The sequence below is a fragment of the Geotrypetes seraphini genome, chromosome 11 (genome assembly GCF_902459505.1).
Source record: "Geotrypetes seraphini chromosome 11, aGeoSer1.1, whole genome shotgun sequence".
Lineage (NCBI taxonomy): Eukaryota > Metazoa > Chordata > Amphibia > Gymnophiona > Dermophiidae > Geotrypetes > Geotrypetes seraphini.
The window spans coordinates 56,098,303-56,119,942 of NC_047094.1; the positions used below are offsets into that span (position 1 = coordinate 56,098,303).

The 21,640-nt window shown below is 45.4% G+C and overlaps 1 protein-coding gene across 1 annotated transcript in view; it reads right to left on the bottom strand.

Annotated features, from left to right (window-relative positions):
• Positions 1-21,640, bottom strand: part of NME4 (NME/NM23 nucleoside diphosphate kinase 4) — a 55,521-nt gene that overhangs the window by 24,041 nt on the left and 9,840 nt on the right. Inside the window, exon 2 of the mRNA XM_033915130.1 lies at positions 836-966. Coding sequence (XP_033771021.1) covers positions 836-966 — 131 coding nt within the window. The remainder of the gene's footprint in view (positions 1-835; positions 967-21,640) is intronic.

Sequence of the window (21,640 nt, forward strand, 5' to 3'; positions counted from 1 at the left end):
TTAACTATTTTTTTGAGGCCCTCCAAGTAGCTACAAATCCAAAATGTGGCCCTGCAAAGGGTTTGAGACCACTGCTTTACCTTACCTTTTTCCTCATTTTGTGTTGCATAGACCATCAAAAGAAACTAGAAACTTCTACTTATTTGCTTATCCAAAAATTAATGTGTGTAGATATAAGATCTTCTTAGATAGAACCCTAGCATTTCAAGCTGGTAGGCAACAATCTTGGTTAGGTAAATGTATTCAGCAAGCTATGTTATCCTATTGCAGTTTTTGGAAATTAAGACCACTTTGTTCGATAAGTTTTATTACTTAGTGAGTTTTATTATTGAAATTCTATTTTACAATTATTTGCATTTTTACTGTATTATTGTATTTTGCTGATTGTCCAGCTCTTTTTAGTGTAAACCACCTAGAACTTATGGTTATGGCGGTATAAAAGAATAAAGTTATTATTATGATGATGCAATGTCATGGTCTATTTTTTTATTTATTTTTTTTAATTCTGATCTGCAAGTCTCTGGCTCACAACTAGGAAGCAAGTAAGTTACTGTAACAGTCTATTTTGGTCAGTTGCTCTAATCTGAGGAGCTCAGGGGCTTCTTTGCCATCTGTGACAAGAGGTATCTGGGGTATCCTATGCACCATTTGTAAGAAGTGCTGTATCTGAACTTGGGCTCTTATGTTGAACACCTGATTACACTAAAGCAAAGATGCTGCTCTAAGGCCAATTCCTTCTGCTCTCCCCTCCTGGAGAAGGGGAAGATTTACCCAGTGTACATATTCATAGCATCCTTCTGAAGGAAAGTAGAGGCGATTTACCCAATGCACACACCTGCAGCATTTTCATGCCTACTAACTTGAATCCACGTTGCTCAAAGCGCTTGATGATATCTCCAACTAGTCGTCTTTGTACCCCATCTGGTTTCACAGCAATCAGTGTCCGCTCCTGGATCCGAAAAGCAGCTATAGGGCAAGGAAAAAAAAGAAAACCCAAAACACATTTAGAGGTTAAAAGAAATCACCACTCTAAACAGTTAGAGAACCCTAGCACACCTCTGGCAAATTTGCTTCTGGAACCAAACCAACACAGCACATCATGAGTATTCTCCCACTGCCTTACTGTTTTGTACAAATATTTTACTCAAGTAGTAGTCAAATAGCAAACTAAGGCCCTCTTACTAAGCTGTGGTAGCCCAGGGCGCCAAATGCTCAAAGGAATTCTATGAGCATCAGTGCATTTAGTGCTGCAGGTCATGGTAGAAACCTTTATTGTAGTTTAGTAAAAGGGGGTTAAAAGTAATGGGCTGATAATATAGGGTTCAAATCCTATTCTGGCTCCTTGTGACTTTGTACAACTCACTTAACCCTCCTTTGCCTCAGATACTAAGACTGTAAGCCTCCACTACTGGATCCAAATTAGAGGTCTGCACGGGAACGGGGATTGCGGGAATCCCCCCTAACCCACGGGACTCCCAAGGGGACCCCCCTCTAGCCAACGGGACTCCCACGGGGATGGAAGGCTTTGGAAGCAGGGTTCGTCCACATAATATAATGGACACATCAGCCTTAGTAAAAGAGGGGGTTTATAAGTTAATTACCTGAACAGAAAACAAAACAAGGGTTCCACCAAAGAGATTCCACAAGGAAAACAGCAGCGCAAACACAAAAGAAACTGGAATTGATGATCCTGTCAGAAGTAATTGCTGCTTTTTATGGGGATGGGTGGGGATGGAGGTAATTCCTTGCGGGGATGGGTGGGGACAGAGAGGATTCTGGCGGTGATGGGTGGGATTTCTGTCCCCGTGCAACTCTCTAATCCAAATATAAATCACCTTGAACTCCAAGTGTGTGTGTGTGGGGGGGGGGGGGGGGGGGAACCAAAAACCCAGCAAGCTTAATCCATAATCCCTTCCCTGTGTTCTGATGAATGATATACCAAAGTTTTCTACCAATTAGACAGGCTAACTGAATGTTCCAAGTCCTCTTATCTCTGAATCAGTCTGTCCTCATGCCAAAGAATAAAGAACTTTCCCCACTGCATGAGAACTAAAAGAGTGGGGGGGGGGGAGGGAGGTGGAAGAGGAAAACAGCATTAATCTCAAAGTGTTTAAGTTCCTAAACCAAGATTTATGGGTTCCCCCCACCACAAACACACAATACACTTTCAGGCTTTGAAATTTGCACATTGTTGATGTCTAAGAAAGCCTGGTTTGTTACTATGCACACAGTCTGCATGAGGTACATCTTTCAAAATGTATCAGAATTATCCCCTTAATGTTTAAGCTTGCTCACAAATAGTGTTAAAATTATTTGAAAGTTTGGCCTAGTGGTGTAAGAAGTGAACATAAGAACAGCCCTATTGGGTCAGACTAAAGGTCTATCTAGCCCAGTAATCTCAAACTCAAACCCTTTGCAGGGCTAGATTTTGTATTTGTAGGTACTTGAGGGCCTCAGAAAAAAAATAGTTAATGTCTTAAAGAAATGACAATTTTGCATGAGGTAAACTCTTTATAGTTTATAAATCTTACCTTCTATCTAAGTCTTAATAATAATATTGTAATTTATAGCTAGAGAGACATATGATCAAGAAACTGTTTTATTTTACTTTTGCGATTATGATAAACATACCGAGGGCCTCAAAATAGTACATGGGGGGCCGCAAGTTTGAGACCACCGATCTAATAGATATGTGGATTTTGCTCTGTGAATGCAACATGCCTATTTTTAATCGACTCAAATAATTATCAGGAACATGTCTTCCATGGTTCTTTTTTTGCTTTTTGGCTCTTCATTTCACTGTGGAACTCTTGGGTTCTCCTTTGTTTTGTCAAACTTTTCTATTAAACCTCATTTAATCTGAGATTAGGAACTCACTTAAATGGTTTCACACTCAGCAATATCTGGTCTCACACTCAGCAATATCTGGTCTCACATCAAGATGTGTCATGTCACCTTACTGGAACTATGAACTAGAGGTCTGCACGGGAATGGGGATCGCAGGGGTCCCGTGGGAATCCCCCCTAACCCACGGGATGCCCAAGGTGACCCCCCTCTGGCCCACGAGACTCCCACAGGGATGGAAGACTTTGGAAGCAAGGTTCATCCATATAATATAATGGACACGTCAGCCTTAGTAAAAGAGGTGGTTTATAAGTCAATTACCTGAACAGAAAACAAAAAAAGGATTCCACCAAAGAGATTCCACAAGGAAAACAGCAGCGGAAACACAAAAGAAACTGTGGAATTGATGATCCTGTCAGAAGTAATTGCTGCTTTTTATGGGGATGGGTGGGGATGGAGGTAATTCCTTGCGGGGATGGGTGGGGAGGAAGAGGATCCTGCCGGGGACAGAGAGGATCCTGGAGGGGAAGGGTGGGATTTCTGTCCCCGCGCAACTCTCTACTATGAACCATTTAATGCATAAGGTAGTCAACTAGTTATCAAGGCTATACCTGAAGCAGGGATCTTGTTTTGACCCCTATAGGACCTATCCATTCAGAAACAGGTTGGGTTAGACATCTTTTTCATGCCTTGAACTATTCTGTGGTGCTGTGATACACCAACTACCAATCCCTCATTTTGCAGTCCATATCCAAAACTATTAGTGTAATTCTGTCCTAACTCTCAAATTCTTCTGTAAATGGAAATATGCTCTCTGAGGGAGAAGGCCTTAGATCTCTTACCCTGTCCTGCATGCAATAGCTTGAATACCTTCTACGTATTTCAGAGTCCAGATGCAAAACAGCTGTTAGAATGCCCTTAGTGCAACTGGCCTAAATGCCTTTGTGTTGAACGGAGATTCTTTTAAGCACAAGACAGATCTAAAGAGTCTCCCTTGTCAGACCCAATAGCCCTGAACTACATCCTTATATAGATGCTGCAGTTGATGACAATGGTCTTGCCCCAGGTAAGGGGGACTTGTATACTGCCTTTTGCGGAGCAGCACTGGGATTTGATCTCACAACCTCTAGGTGCAGAGGCTGCGGCTCTACTACTGAGCCACACCTAACACATCTAACTGCAGGCCAGGCACCATCTGAAGCAATTACTGAAATAGAAGCAAAAAAAAAATAAAGGACAGTGACCAATTTGAAGATGATCAGTAATATACTTAACCACAAACAATGGACTAGGTCCTCTTAAACGAATCAAAATAAATCAACCAACGAATAGAGGACAAGTAATAACAAGGGTTCTTGCTATTCTATACCGCTCTCAGAAACCTGTGATATTCAGGACACTTGAGTATCCAGACATAACTGGTACAGGTGCAAAGTATCTTTCATCGAGCCGGTATTTTCATGTGCAAAACTACAAATGTGCAAAAAGCTATAATAAAGTGCTACGTGAAATAAATACTATTAAAAAATTTTTGCACTTAGCTTTTATATGTACTTGATTTGTAGTGGATCATTGTAGTAAACAGAAATTGGCTAAACGCCCTACGGGACCCGTTTCGCCACAGTCAAGGGCTTCATCGGGGGTCTTGTATTTATGAACTACAATAAACAAAACATAAAACAATCAGTATATCTATAATACACTCGTGCAAGAAAACTCTCATCTAAAATTGTCTATGAAGGAAGTACTCACTGTGTCAACTTTGTTTGAGCTGACACGTAAAAAATGGCGCTGGCGATTTTTAACGCCGCGCATGCGCTTTTTAAACCTATCTGCAAAGATGACGTATATGTTAACCTTGCGCATGTGTGTCAACAAAATATCATTTACTCAAAGTCTATTTGTTGCGATTTTAACTATACTAACTAAAATGTTACCAACATACATGCATACCCCATACCATCAACAAATATTGATATAATTAAAGAATGAACACCAGTCAATCTTTGAATTTAACCCTTTCGGTTTCAGAGTATCTAATCTAAAAATCCACCGGGATTCACGCTGGTGTAACCTTCGTTGCCTGTCCCCCCTCTCATAGTCTGTACCTCTCTATCAATTCCAAAACATTTCAAGTCTGCAAAAGCATGATTCATCTGAATGCAATGCCCCGCTAGAGGGGCACTACGTTTAAGGCATTTAATATTAGACTTATGTTCTCCTATTCTCGTCTTCAGGGATCTCGTGGACATACCCACGTATAGCTTGTTACATGGACACACGATCACATAGATAATGTGATCGGTATGAACATTGTACGAAAATGTTTAATTTGATATCTCCTTCCGTCAGCTGGATTAATAAATTCATTTTGAGAAATTGTGACATTGCAAATATTGCAATGTCCACATTTGTAGAAACCTACTACCGGCGCTGTAAAGGGCTTACTAATATCAACATACGGTTGGAGCCAAATGTCTTTTAAATTTTTATTTCTAGAAAAGGCTATTCTTAATTGCACATCTTCAAAGAGAGGATTTGTTTCCATGATTTTCCAGTTTTCTTTTAAAATTCGAGCTATTGAATTCCCATCTGTAGAATATCTAAGAGCACACGTCATGATTTTATCATCAGCCCCTGTATTTTTTTGTTTTTTTTGAAATAGCCATTCTTTGTGGTAATTTCTAGTTCTTTTTAAGGCTTTCTTTAACGTTGAATGAGGATAACCCCTATCTTGTAGTTTTACCATAAGCTCCTGAGATCTCGTTTTAAAAGTTTCTTTCAAGGAGCAATTTCTTTTTAATCTCAGAAATTGCGAAAACGGAAGATTGTTCTTTAAACTGATGGGATGGCAGCTCCGATAGTCCAAAAACGTATTTCTGTCCGTTGATTTTATAAAAATGTCAAACTCAAAATGATCTATTATTTGTGTAATGGACAGATCTAAAAAGTCAATATTAGTTTTGGACCAATTCATAGTGAAAATCAGGTTCTCATCGCGACTATTCAGCCACAATAAAAAATCTTGAAGATCCTTTTCACCTCCCTTCCATAAGACTAGAATGTCGTCGATATATCTATACCAACTATACAGCTCTTTTTCAAACGGACAATGTCTTATCCAGCATGCCACGTTTTATATCCTACCAAAGATTCACAAGAGTATGGTAGACCCCCCAGGGAGACCTATCATGTCCTCGAGGGGCTCACTGTTAGAGCCCCTTTCATCGTTTATTGATGAATTTTTAAAACCAGAAGTCCCTAAGATAGACTCGTATCTCCAAGATTCCAGAGATGTCATAGAGAAGTTGAGTGATATTTCAATAGAAGCATTTCTGTTTATTCTTGCCTCCTTTGATATTACAGCATTATACACTTCTATTCCTCAGGAGGCAGCTTTGAATATCATTCGTAAAGTATTAGACAATAGAGAAAGACCTCATGCCATCCCTACAGAATTTTTGTCTTGTCTAGCAAGGATTACAATGACAGAGAATTTTTTTATTTACAACCAAAAATATTACAAACAATGTAAAGGTGTGGCCATGGGGGCGGTGTTTGCCCCCTCAGTGGCCAACTTATACATGGCCGATTTTGAGGCATGCTGGATAAGACATTGTCCGTTTGAAAAAGAGCTGTATAGTTGGTATAGATATATCGACGACATTCTAGTCTTATGGAAGGGAGGTGAAAAGGATCTTCAAGATTTTTTATTGTGGCTGAATAGTCGCGATGAGAACCTGATTTTCACTATGAATTGGTCCAAAACTAATATTGACTTTTTAGATCTGTCCATTACACAAATAGATCATTTTGAGTTTGACATTTTTATAAAATCAACGGACAGAAATACGTTTTTGGACTATCGGAGCTGCCATCCCATCAGTTTAAAGAACAATCTTCCGTTTTCGCAATTTCTGAGATTAAAAAGAAATTGCTCCTTGAAAGAAACTTTTAAAACGAGATCTCAGGAGCTTATGGTTAAAACTACAAGATAGGGGTTATCCTCATTCAACGTTAAGAAAGCCTTAAAAAGAACTAGAAATTACCACAAAGAATGGCTATTTCAAAAAAAACAAAAAAATACAGGGGCTGATGATAAAATCATGACGTGTGCTCATTAGATATTCTACAGATGGGAATTCAATAGCTCGAATTTTTAAAAGAAAACTGGAAAATCATGGAAACAAATCCTCTCTTTGAAGATGTGCAATTAAGAATAGCCTTTTCTAGAAATAAAAATTTAAAAGACATTTTGGCTCCAACCGTATGTGATATTAGTAAGCCCTTTACAGCGCCGGTAGTAGGTTTCTACAAATGTGGACATTGCAATATTTGCAATGTCACAATTTCTCAAAATGAATTTATTAATCCAGCTGACGGAAGGAGATATCAAATTAAACATTTTCTTACATGTTCTACCGATCACATTATCTATGTGATCGTGTGTCCATGTAACAAGCTATACGTGGGTATGTCCACGAGATCCCTGAAGACGAGAATAGGAGAACATAAGTCTAATATTAAATGCCTTAAACGTAGTGCCCCTCTAGCGGGGCATTGCATTCAGATGAATCATGCTTTTGCAGACTTGAAATGTTTTGGAATTGATAGAGAGGTACAGACTATGAGAGGTGGGGACAGGCAACGAAGGTTACACCAGCGTGAATCCCGGTGGATTTTTAGATTAGATACTCTGAAACCGAAAGGGTTAAATTCAAAGATTGACTGGTGTTCATTCTTTTAATTATATCAATATTTGTTGATGGTATGGGGTATGCATGTATGTTGGTAACATTTTAGTTAGTATAGTTAAAATCGCAACAAATAGACTTTGAGTATATGATATTTTGTTGACACATGCGCAAGGTTAACATATACGTCATCTTTGCAGAAGGTTTAAAAAGCGCATGCGCGGCGTTTAAAAATCGCCAGCGCCATTTTTTACGTGTCAGCTCAAACAAAGTTGCACAGTGAGTACTTCCTTCATAGACAATTTTAGAGAGAGTTTTCTTGCACGAGTGTATTATAGATATACTGATTGTTTTATGTTTTTGTTTATTGTAGTTCATAAATACAAGACCCCCGATGAAGCCCTTGACTGTGGCGAAACGGGTCCCGTAGGGCGTTTAGCCAATTTCTGTTTACTACAATGATCCACTACAAATCAAGTACATATAAAAGCTAAGTGCAAAAATTTTTTAATAGTATTTATTTCACGTAGCACTTTATTATAGCTTTTTGCACATTTGTAGTTTTGCACATGAAAATACCGGCTCGATGAAAGATACTTTGCACCTGTACCAGTTATGTCTGGATACTCAAGTGTCCTGAATATCACAGGTTTCTGAGAGCGGTATAGAATAGCAAGAACCCTTGTTATTACTTGTCCTCTATTCGTTGGTTGATTCAATTTGAAGATGAGCCATCCTGGAAAGAGAAATCTAGCCATGTCAATACAGAATGCAAGGGGGAACTGCAAAATCAGACAATGGGGAGAATCTTGTACTTAAGGGAAATTGAAAAAGATAGGAAACAGAGAGTGGAGGTAAATGGATAATACTTGGACTGGAAAAGTGTCACGATTGGTGTGCCACATGGTTCGGTGCTCAGGCCTATGCTCTTCAACATATTTATAAACGACCTAGAAATTGGCATGACGAGTGAGGTGATTAAATTTGCGGACAATACAAAGTTATTCCGAGTAGTGAGGACACAGAACGATTGCGAAGAACTACAACGAGAAACACTTGAGGAATGGGCCGCGAAATGGCAAATGTGGTTCAATGTGGATAAGTGCAAGGTGATGTATGTCGGTAACAAAAGTTATATACAGGATATCCGGTGCTATACTTGGAGAGAGCCCCCAGGAAAGAGACTTGGGAGTACAAGTCATTGAAACCATCCGCTCAATGCACAGTGGCGGCAAAAAGAGCAAACAGAATGCTAGGAATGATTAAGAAGGGGATCACAAACAGATTTGAGAAGGTTATCATGCCACTGTTCTGGGCCATGGTACGCCCCCCCACCTAGAATACTGCGTCCAACACTGGATGCCGTACATAAAAAAGGACATAGTACTACTCGAAAGGGTCCAGAGAAGAGCAACAAAAATAGTTAGTAGAGAAAGAGATTGTTCACCCTCTCCAAGTGAAGAGAACGAGACACTCGCTAAAGTTAAAAGGGAATAGATTCCGTTACAAATGTAAGGAAGTTCTTCATTCACCCAGAGAGTGGTAGAATCTGGAAGCTCTTCCAGAGGCTGTTATAGGGGGAAAGCCCCTCCAAGGATTCAATAAAAGGTTGGATAAGTTCCTGCTGGAACAGAACATATGCAGGTCAGGCTAGACTCAAATAGGGTACTGGTCTTTGACCCAAGGGCCTGCCGCTCGTAGCGGACTGCTGGGCACAATGGACCACTAGTTTGACCCAGCAGCAGCAAATCTTATGTTCTTAAGAACAAGCAGAACAGAAAGCAAAAATACTTGCTCTGGAAAAAAACAAAAGCCCCCTTACTATACATGTCCAATAAACTGTGAGAAAAAAAGTGAGGTATGATTGTGTGAAAACGGCTACATATCCCAAGAGGAAATGAATCTCTGGGAAAGCTCTGGAAAGAATGTCCAGCTTGATGTCATCAGGATGTCATCTAATTGCATGATGGATGAAAAATTGTCCTCTCTCACACAATGGGAAGTCCACAGCCATTGAAGTTGTTTTTAAGATAAAATCTGTATAACCGATTTCCTTAGCTTGCTGTTTGGCACTATTGACTAGAAAAAATAAAGGAATATGAAGTTTGAAAAGGGCATTTGGAAGGGTTGAGGTTCATTGTAGTTAGATTACTGGGTCCTCAATCTGATCCAGAAGAATATTGATATTAACTGAGTAATTCCCTCATTCTGTTTTGGACTTAACACACTAACACTAAAGAGAACAGATTTAATAAGTGGAAGTCTATAGGAGCTCTGAACATGTTTAAGATTCTTTTGAAGGTTTCTATAGATCAGAGAAAAGTAGCAGTGTTATTGCAGCCAGATCTACATGGAAACATGATGGCAGATAAAGTCCAAATGGCCCATCTAGTCTTGCCTATCCACTAGCAACCATTAATCTCTCTCTTTCCGAGAGCTCCCACGTGCCTATCCCAGGCCCTTTTGAATTCAGAGACAGGTCCTCTGTCTCCACCACCTGTTTGCTCTGCTGTCCTAACTGTACATAGAACAGGGTGTTGATACAGAAATATCAATAAATGGATACTATTTTTAAAGGGCTAATCGATGGACACATTCTGAACTAATATGCACTGGTGACTAAAGGCAGTTAGATCATATTTCTGAGATATCTGGGAGCAATTTTATTTCCACAGGCAAGGGAGTGATGGTGAGAACATGCAAAAAAGGTGCCTGTGAAATCTTTAAAGAAAGCACAAATACTGGAAAACAGTGAAGGGGGGCATAGCAAGGGTAACAGCAGAAGCACTGGATACATTTAGTTGTGTGTGTGTGGGGGGGGGGGGGGGGGGGGGGGGGGAGAAGAGAGACCCTTAGGAACCAAGATAGAATTTCCCCGTCTCCTTTTTTGGTGGGGGTAAAGTCCATAGTCTGCTGTTGAGACGGACATGAGATGGTAGCATACAATGCTGCTACTTGGATTGGCCTCTGCGAAGACGGGATACTGGACTAGATGGGCCATTGGTTTGACCCAGTAAGGCTAAATGTTCATTTATTCATTCAATTTTTCTATACCACTCTCCCAGAGAGCTCAGAACAGTTTACATGAATTTATTCAGGTACTCAAGCATTTTTCCCCCGTCTGTCCCGGTGGCTCACAATCTATCTATGTACTTGGGGCAATGGAGGAATTAAATGATTTGCCCAAGATCACAAGGAGTAGCGTGGGTTTGAACTGACAACCCCAGGGTGCTAGGCTGTAGCTTTAACCACTGCGCCACACTCTCCCCCCTTTGCTGTTTAGTAAATTCTAGAGAATGACACGGTGGCGGTTTACCGCGCGCCACCCGCATTTTAAGCCGCGGTGTCACCTGCGAAAACGGGGAAGAAAACTAGCAGTTGCCTGCGGCGACGGGGACAATGGCCATTCACCGCCCGCGGGGCGGTGAATTGGTCTTGTCCCCGCAGTGAGGCATGAAGGATCGCGCGGTCACCCGCGCACGCGCGGCTGCTCAGTGTTCAATCTTCTGCTCTACGCAACCGGAAACAGGAAGTTGCAGCAGAGCAGAAGATTGAACACCTGAGCAGGCTGCGGCGTGCGCGGCTCTCTGATAGCGTGCGGGTCGCCGAAAAAGAAAACCTATAAACTAAGGTGAGGAGAGGGAGAGAGCTGGCTAAACACTAGGATCGATTGGGCAGGCAGGTAGTGGCTGCGGGGACCGTGCGATCGCTAGTGTTCCGGCTCAAATTGGAAGGAGGGAGTGAAAGGGAAAAGGATTCTGGGCCAAGGGGATGAAGATGGAAAGAAAAACCCCCACAGCAGGAAAGAAAGGGAAGGTCAGGCAGGTGAGGCCAGATGCTAGAAGCAGGGGGGGGGGAAGAAAGAGGGAAAAAAAGCTAGATGGGGTTGAAAAGAAAGGGAAATCTGACACAGGAAGGTAACAGAAAGAGGGGAAATTATGTGCATGGGGCATAGGGACAGAGACATAAAGGGGACATGCCATGGGGATGGTATATGAACACAGGGGGCGGGGGCAATGGCAGATACATAGGGGAGATATTAGAAATGGGGAAAATAGGAGCACAGAAAGCGAGATGGTTTGTGGGGATGGGACAGGGACCGAGCTCGCAGGCTCCAGTGCTGGTTGCACAATATTACATGTAACGTGCCATGAAAATAAGAGGAGGAAGGTATATAGATAAGGCCACGTGAGAGGAGCTGAAGGGTGGTAGAAAGGAACAGATGGTAAAAGGAGGGAGGGAAGGGTGGTGGTGGAAAGGAATAGGACAGACATTGAAGGAGGGTGGGAGAGGAACAGACCCTGAAGGGAAATGTGGAAGACAGAATGGGAAGAAGACAGATGCCAGACTATGGGGGGAGCGGAGGGAAGAAGATGGGTGCTTAGACCAATTGGGGGGGGGGAGGGGAGTGAAGGGAGAGGCACAGTAACAGCAAATGGAAGACGCAGAGAGAAGACACACAGTGGATGGAAAGCACAGTTACTTACCGTAACAGGTGTTATCCAGGAGACAGCAGGCATGATATTACTCACATGTGGGTGACCTCCAAGCCAATCCAAAAAAAAAAGGGCAGGTGGGAGGATGGCAATTTAGGAAAAACAGATTTTGCAAAACTGACTGGCCAAACCGGCCGTCACTCCTGGCATAAAGTGTCCAGACAGTAATGAGAGGTGAACGTATGAACCGAAGACCAAGTGGCAGCTTTACATATGTCCTCCATAGGAGTGGATCGGAGGAAAGCTACCGAAGCTGCCATCGCTCGGACCTTATGCCCCGTGACTCGACCCGGGGGCGGAAGTCCAGCCTGAGCATAGCAAAAGGAAATGCAAGCAGCCCAACCCAGTTAGACAGAGTGCGCTTGGAAACCGGATGCCCTAATCGATTAGGATCGAAGGACAAAAACAATTGAGGAACCTTCCGATGAGACCTGGTGCGTTGAAGGTAATATGCCAACACCCTCTTACAGTCAAGCATGTGAAGCGCCGTCTCGCCAGGATGGGAGTGGGGCTTAGGAAAGAACACAGGAAGGACAATGGACTGATTGAGGTGGAAATCAGAAACAACTTTAGGTACAAACTTAGGATGGGTGCGGAGAACCACCTTGTCATGATGGAAGACAGTGAAAGGAGGGTCCGCAACCAAGGCTTGCAACTCCCCAATCCGCCTAGCGGAGGTGAGGGCAATCAGAAACACCACCTTCCAAGTCAGAAATTTCAAGAGAGACTCGTTGAGTGGCTCAAAAGGGGGTTTCATCAGTTGAGCTAAAACCACATTCAAATTCCCACACGACAGAAGGAGGCTTAAGAGGGGGACAAACCCTGAGTAACCCTTTCATGAAGCGTGTCACCAAAGGATGGAGCGACAGAGGGCGTCCATCCAGAGGTTGGGTGGAAGGCAGAAATAGCACTAAGATGAAACACGCACCGAAGTGGTTTTCAGGCCAGAGTGCGACAGATGGAATAAATAGTCCAAAACCGAGGATTACCGGAACCGATACCGGATCCATGGTGAAAAGACGAACACCAGGTGGGAAAACCTGGTCCATTTCTGCAAATAACAAAGCCTCGTCGAAATCTTGCGTGAGGCTTCCAACACCTCCCTCACCGATTGAGACAGATCAGGGGGAGTTAGGGAGCAAGAAACCAAGCTGTCAGGTGCAATGACTGCAGATTGGGATGTAACATGGATCCTTGACTCTGAGACAGCAGAGAAGGAAACACAGGCAGAAGAAGAGGCTCCCTGGCACTGAGCTGAAGCAGCAGGGAGAACCAGTGCTGACGCGGCCACCGAGGGGCAATGAGAATCATCGTGGCCGTGGACGATTTGAGATGTACTAACGTTCGCATGATCAGAGGAAAGGGAGGGAACGCATACAGGAACCTCCCCTCCCAATCGAGAAGAAAGGCATCGGCCTCCAGACGGTCCCGCGAGTACATCCGAGAACAATACAGGGGCAGTTTGTGGGTCTCTGGAGAGGCAAACAGATCCACCTGTGGCGTTCCCCAGCGAGCGAAAACCTCGCGCAGAACTGCGGAGTGTAGAGTCCACTCGTGCGGTTGCAGAAGTCGACTGAGTTTGTCTGCCAGACAATTCAGTTCTCCTTGGATGTAGACCGCCCGAAGGAAGATGTTCCGGGAGACCGCCCACTCCCAAAGGCGAAGAGCCTCCGAGCAGAGGGGCCAAGAACCCGTTCCACCCTGCTTGTTCACATAGTACATTGCCACTTGATTGTCCGTGCGGACGAGGACAACCTGATTCTGCAATATGTGAACGAATGCTCGAAGTGCTAGAAAGATGGCCTGAAGCTCTAGCACGTTGATGTGACACCGACGGTCCTCGGCAGACCACAGGCCCTGCGTGCGAAGACCGTCGAGGGTGGGCTCCCCACGCGTACTCCGAGGAGGTCTGTGGTCAGAACCTTGCGAAAAGGAGGGGTGAGAGAACAGTAAACCCTTGGACAGATTTGAAGAGTCTGTCCACCAACGCAGCGATTTCCGCAAAAGCGGAGTCACCGCAATGAGGCGAGACACCGGATCGTACTCCTGACGCCACTGGGAAGCGAGGGTCCACTGAGGAATTCTCAGATGCAGCCTTGCAAACGGAGTGACGTGGACCGTCGACGCCATATGACCGAGCAGCATCATCATGCGCTGGGCCGACACCACCGACAGTTGAGAGACCTGACGGCCCATCCGCACCAAGGCTTCCAAACTGCTGGGCGGGAGGTAGGAGCGCAGGCGCACCGTGTCCAGCACCGGCACCTATAAATTGAAGAGACTGAGCCGGGCACAACTGTGATTTTGGAAAGTATATCTCGAACCCGAGGCTCTGCAGGAAGGCAATAGACTGTCGGGTCGCTGAGATAACCCCCTCCCTGGTCGGGGCTTTGATGAGCCAAATCGTCCAGGTAAGGGAACACATGAAGCCCACGAGACCTCAGGGCTGCCGCAACCACCACCATGCACTTCGTGAAGACTCGTGGGGACGCGGCCAGGCCGAAGGGTAGGACCCTGTACTGGAGGTGCAGGTCCCCCACCCTGGAATCGTAAAAATCTTCGGAAGGCGGGGTGCACCGGAACATGGGTGTATGCCTTCCTCAAGTCGATGGGAGCACATCCAGTCCCCTTCCTCCAGAGAGGATATAAAACCGGGAGAGTGACAGCATTCGAAACTTCTCCGACCAGGAATTTGTTGAGCTTCCTGAGGTCCAGTATGGGGCGCAGGTCCCCGGTCTTTTTTGGGACCAAAAAGTAACGGGAGTAAAACCCCGTACCCCGCTGGTCCTTGGGGACCGGTTTCGACCGCCCGAAGCACCAATAGGGCCCTGGCCTCGGCCAGAAGGGTCGGTAGCTGCGATCGGTTTGCAAGAGGCTAGACTTGGGGGATGGATCCGGTGGCGAGGACACAAAGTTGAGTGAGTAGCCCTCGGAGACGATCCGGAGCACCCAAGCGTCTGAGGTTATCTCGGTCCATGCCTTCCGGAAGAACCGAAGACGCCCCCCGATAGGAAGGGGTTCCTGTGATTTCGCGGAGGGGACCCACCCCGTCCGCTCAGCCCGTCAAAAGGAAGGGCGCAGGCTTAGAAGGACCCTGCGCCGGGGCTTGGGTTTGTCCCCCTCTGCCTCGCTGAGACGGACGCCTCGGAGGTGGCCTTGAAAAAGCCGGGGTCGACTTCTGAGGGTATCGGCGCGGCGGAGGACGGAAAGGTTTCTGCGGCGGGGGGCCTAGGTTTGGGGCGGACCAGGGATGCTAACGAGCGCTCCTGCTCCGACAACCGCTTGGTCGCCGCATCTAAGGACTCGTCAAATAACTCGGACCCCACACAAGGCAAGTCTGCAAGACGTTCCTGCAGGTTTGGGTCCATGTCGAGGGTGCGAAGCCAGGCCAGGCGGCGCAATGGCCACTGCGAAGGCCGACACCCTCGAAACCAGCTCAAATGCGTCGTACACCGCATGAAATAGGTACAACCGCAATTGAGACAGGTTGGACATAAACTTATCGAATCCTGCCCTTTGGAGTCCGGTAAGGAGTCTCGATATTGAGGAAGGTCCTTCACCATGCCACGCAAATAGGAGGAAAAGGTGAAGGCATAATTAGAACCCTGGTGGCCATCAGGGAATTTGAATAGAGGCGACGGCCAAACTTGTCCAGGGTCCGCCCCTCCCTGCCGGGTGGAACCGCCGCAGAAACCCGTGAGGGCTGTGATTTCTTAAGGGCAGACTCCACCAGAAGAGACTGGTGGGAGAGCTGCGCCTTTTCGAACCCTTTAGGGGGCACCGTCCTATACTTCGCTTCCATTTTCGAAGGCACAGACGTGACTGTAAGAGGGTTCGACAAGTTCTTCAACCAGGTTTGTAGAAGGACTCTGTTGAGGGGGAGCCTAGGCACCTCTCTAGGAGGAGTGGGAAGGTCCTGCTCCTCCAAAAATTCTTTGGAATATTGAGAACCGACCATCAGGTCTAACCCCAGGGCTCGGGCCATGTCCTGAACAAAGGATGAAAATGAGGACGGCCTGGCCGGGGGAGACGGGGTTCTCGACCTCCCCACCGAGGAGAGGGGAGAGGCCTCATGGGAATAATGAGGATCCCTTACTGACACCGAGTCCCAGGATCCCCTCTCCAAGGCCCTCGAGGGGGAAGGAGAAATTCTCCGCCTCGCAGAAACCTTGGGTGAGGACCCCGGGGTCCGGGGGACACTCTCCCACTTCCTCGGCGAGGTGGCACGGGAAGACTTCCCATGAGGTGATCGGAGGAGCCTCGGGTTGTCGAGGCGCAACTCCGACACCTGCAGCGCCTCGCCCCCGAGCGGCGAGGAACGATCGTGCCTCCGAGGCGAGCCCCGCGGCCGCTTAGACTTCCTCGATCGGCGCCCCGTCCGAGGTCGCGTCAAGGGCGAGGCGTCCCGGGAAGACCCCGAGGAGGAGGAGGAAATACGGCGCACTCTGCGCAACTTTTCCTTGGGCCTCACACTCCGCTCGGGCGGCCCCCCCGAGGTCGAGGTCGAGGGCAGGGCCGGGACCAAGGTTAAGGGGGCCACAGTACCCGAGACCGAGGTCACCGAGGCCGGGGCTCCCGAGGTCGAGGGAGCCGAGGCCGGAGCCTCCGAGGCCGAGGGCGCCCCGGCCGAGGTCGAGGCCGCCGGAACTGCAGCCCGCTGCAACACTTCCAGGGCCCCCGACAGCTCCGATGAAATCAGGGCTCGAAGGAGTTCCTGGAAGGCCGGAATCCCCACGAAGGTGGGGAGTTCCGAGTCCGGAGCACACTCCCTGGAGGGCGACCTCGGTCTCGAGTATTCCCTCGGGGTGTGCGAAGTCGAGGTCTGAGGCGGGGCCGGGGTCGACCCACCCGCCTTAGCCGGAGTAGAGGACGGCTTCTTTGCTGAAGGGGATGGAACAGAGGACTTACCCAAAGCTGGTTTTCCTGAAGACGCCTTCGAAGACGAGGGCCGAGGCGAAGCCGAGGCCCCCGAGGACGCCGAGGCCGAGGTCAAGGCCGGGGCCAAGGCCGACGTCAAGGCCTTAGGCGGCGCGTCCACGGCGAACAATTCCGCCATTCAGGCCTTACGGCGACGGAGGGCTCTGTTTTGAAAAGTCGCACAGCGATCACACGAAGCTGTCGGATGATCCGGCCCAAGACAGACAATGCACCACCGGTGAGGGTCAGTGATGGAAAATAACCTCTCACACCGGCTGCACTTTTTAAATCCCGTAACAGGACGGGACATCAACGAAAAAGAAGGCCGGGAACGACCGACGTCCCGCGGCCACGGCTGCCGGGAGCCCCCGGAGCCTAACGAAAAATAAAATATTTTTTTTTTTTTTTTTTTACGAAAGGAAAAAGAAAGCAGCACCGCGAATCGATCAAAAATAAAAAGAAACAACGAAACGCGGCAGCTAGAAAGGCAATACAACTGGAGCTCAGATCCACAGGGCTTTCTGAGGACCACGAGGTGGGATGCGCCCTCTAGTGGGCGAGAAGGCATGCACGTGCGTGGTGCAGTGTGCAAACTTGAAACTTCTAGCAAGTTTGCTTGAAAAGCTGTCCGCGCTGGGGCTCCGTAGATGACGTCACCCACATGTGAGAATATCATGCCTGCTTGTCCTGGGATAAGGAATTGAATGAGAAGATGTGGAAAGCAGAAACCAGACAACAAAGGTAGAAAAAAAATTCTATTTATTTTTTGCTTTAGTTGTGTTGATAAAAATTTATAAACAAAGCCCTGCCAGCTGAACATCTCTTTCTCTAGTTCAGCAGCAGGAACTTTGATTTATAAGAAAGGAATAAGCTAAATATTACAGTACTAAGGCTTATATGGATGCAGCGGGGACGGTGACGGGGCGGTGAATGGGATGGCGGTGACGGGGCGGTGAAAGGGATGGCGGTGACGGGGCGGTGAAAGGGATGGCGGTGACGGTGACGGGGCAGAGGATGGTGGGCCGGTGACGGGGCGGTGACGGGGACAGATTTTTTCCCCGTGTCATTCTCTAGTAAATTCTCTTAATTTTGTTCCTCTGACATTTAGTTAAAGGACATGTTTTGCTTTTCCTTCATTTTTATGCAGTCCTATTTATGCAGTGACCTTTTGGTCAGATAAATGCTGAATATTGGCGATTAACCGATCATAACATATCATTTTATTCTTCTATACCGCCATAATCAAATGACTTCTTGTTCCAAGGAAGATGAGTGGACTATCAGTGAATTTCAAATAAGTTAAAATACAACAATTTTCTTAAATATATTCAATATCAGATTATCATGACTACAATATCCACATTTTAAAATAAATTTATCAAACAATGCCGACTTAATTTGTTTTCGAAATACACCATAAGACAGCATAGCTCCACTAATGCAATTGCCCAACCAGGACTACTGCTTACTTGCTTGACATGCAAGAGTCCTATCCAAATAGGTCTTGTATCTGCAGCCAATATTTTTTGGATAAGCAAATAAATTGCTACTTCTAGTTGTCCTCATTGGGTTATACAACACAAAGTGAGATAAAAGTAAGTTGGGGCTAATCCCCAAATCAGCTTAAAACAAATGCAAGAAAATTTGGTAATAGTGCCAACTCCACCACAAAGAATATTCAATTTACAGATATCCTGAAAACCTGATTGTCTGGAGATCCCCCAGGACAGGTTTAAGAACCACTGGTCTAAGATGCTGGATACCCTCCAAAAAGAGGCCCCATTGTATTCCTAGGGAAGTAGCAGATCCAGGTTCAGCAACAGAAATTAATACAACAACATTTAACACGAGACTGGGTTGAGAAGCACTGCCCTAAAAGCACACTCAGCCAGTCAGGATTTTGGGATAGCCAAAGATTTACATATTAAGGCAGTGCATGTTAATCTCTATCATGCATATTCATTATGGATATCCTGAAAACCTAACTGGCCAGGTGGTCCCTGAGGACTGGGCTGAAAGCTACTACTTGTTTAGTATATTACTATCATACCATGTTTCACTGTATTCTCACTTTCTTAAAAGGTGTGGTTTGAAGGCTGGATATCTTGTAAGTTTCTTGTGCGATCATTTTCCTGTCTGAATGTAAACTTTCCTATTTTTAATGGAGCTTCAGTTTCATGGTACATGGGCTTGTCATGCCACTGGGGTTTGTACACATCTGAGAAGCTGCAAGCTATACCATTGGTAAGTTTCACTACCAGAAGGGCGTCTCAAGGCAGACAGGTTTCAATGAAGAGTCAGACTAACGACATGCCCATCTGGGCAGTGCTGGCGGCAGAGGATTGTTTTTGATGCAACAGCAACATTGAATTTATACTGCGTAGAAGAAAGGTCCAGCAATCTACTACATCTGTATTCTGCCAAGAACACCTGATGAGAAAGCTTCTATGTATAGTGCTGGAAGGTAGTTCCCTAGGTCAGAAGGCACTCACCGTGCTACTAAGAATGAACTGAAAGTCATCCAGAATACACCCAGTGTTTGTGAAGAAAACAGACCAAAGCCACCAGGACGACCTGAATGCTGATTTTGCTGGACAGAAAAGGGAGATAAGAAGCTTTAAAGATATTCTTAATATAGGAACATTGAATGTATGAAGAATGAAACAAGGAAAATTGTTAAAGATCAAATTGGGGGGGGAGGGGGAGATTGATTTGATAGGGATCAGTGAACTTAAAAAGGACAAGGCCGGGCCATTTTCACATCAAATACACATTGAATCTGCTACTCTGGTCATGAAACACAGGAAAAATGGTGTGGCATTCATCCCGATTGGCTCAAAATGACCCAAAATGCATTGGGAAGGGGGAAGGCGCAGGCCCGTCATTCTCAGCACACGGCCCTGTAGACAGGAGGAAGTGGGCTTCTCTCCTGCCGATTTTGTATGGGGGGGCAGGTATGTGTGGGGGAGGGTGTTGCCTGATTGGGGGGTGGGGGTTCAGGTGATGTGGAAGGATCCAGGAGTGTCAGGGGAGGAGTGTAGGGCTCAGCAGCTCAGCTGATCCTGGCGGGAGAATCCCCGAAACAGGCTTAGATGATAGGAATTCCTCTGCTGCAATCAGCTGATGGCAAGCCTTCAATGTGTTGTTTATTTCCCCCATTTCTGGATGGTGGGGGGGGGGGGGGGGGGTCATGCCTTAATTCCTCCATTGGTCATCTGGTCAGTTTGAAGGCACTTAATGCAACTAATACAGGTCTAACTGCTGGCATCTAAGTTCCCTCCAGGACATCCTGGGAAAGCTTTATCACTGTAGGACATCCAGGTTTAAGTCTGTCCGATTCCCACCCAAAACACCTCCCAACATACCCCTTTGAGCTCTGGACACACAGCAGCTTAGAAGTGCTGCTGCATGTCCAGAAAGTTAGTTTTGATTATCAGCATTTGGATGTCCTTGCTATTAGGACGTCCAAGTGCCTACTTAGGCTGGTTTTTGGATGTTTCAAAGTTTTGATTATGAGCCTCATAGAACGATATCTAAAGAATATTTGTCAGAAAATTGAATTGGTACATAAAACGAAATAAAACAAAAACAATTCCCTCCCACAGATTAGCATATCAGGAGTTAAGAGATTGCAATAGAAATTCCAGCCTTGATTGGGGATGCTTAAATATGCCAATTAAATATCAAATGATTCATCTCCAAAAAGAGATAGAAAGAATATACAGAAAATTTATACAAAAAAGAGGCAATGAGGATAACATTGGGGAAACTGAATTGGAAACTGACCCTGAAGGACCAGATATTTTAGAAGTAGTTGTCCTAGCAGCAATTAAAAACTATCAAAAAACAAGTTACCTGGTATTGACAGTATTCCAATTGAATTAATCAAAGGCTCAGAAGGTGCTATCATGGCCCTCACTAGACTGTCCAGTTTTGTAAGAAAAAACATGGCCAACCAATTTGAGAAGATCATTGTTTATACCTATACTGAAAAAAGGCGACACCAAGGACTAACTACAAAACACAATTACTTCCACATGCCAGCAAAATATTGCTGAAATACAAAGAAGGCTACAAATCATATGTTAAGCAAGTTCAGGTTGGTTTCAGAAAGGTCAAGAAATAAGGAGACATTATTGCCAATGTTAGATGAATATTGGAGAAGAACAAAGAATACCAAAAGTCCCTATACTTTTGCTTCATTGACTACAGCAAAGCTGTTGACTGTGGATCACGATAAACTACATATGGAGAACTCTAGCACAAATGGAGAACTCTAGCACAAATGGAAATACCCAAACACAACTCAACTGATAAAGAGCCTCTATGAAAATCAAAAAGCTGTAGTGAGAACAGAATATGCCAACACCGATTGGTTTCCAATAAAACATGGCATTAGACAAGGATACATCTTGTCACCTTACCTATTCATCCTTTACGGCAAAGTCATCTTCAGAAAAGCAAATCTGGAAGAGCTTTGGTTTCAAAGTTGGTGCCGAAATATAAACAACTTGCACTGTGCAGATGATACAATGCTCATCACCAGCAGCAAAGACAACATGCTGTATCTACTGAGAAAATAGCTGAAAGTCATTAGCATGGGATTAGAACTGAAACAAACAAGACAAAGATCATGAACATGGAAACCGATGAAGATATTGAGCTTGAAAGCGATAAAATAGAAGTTGT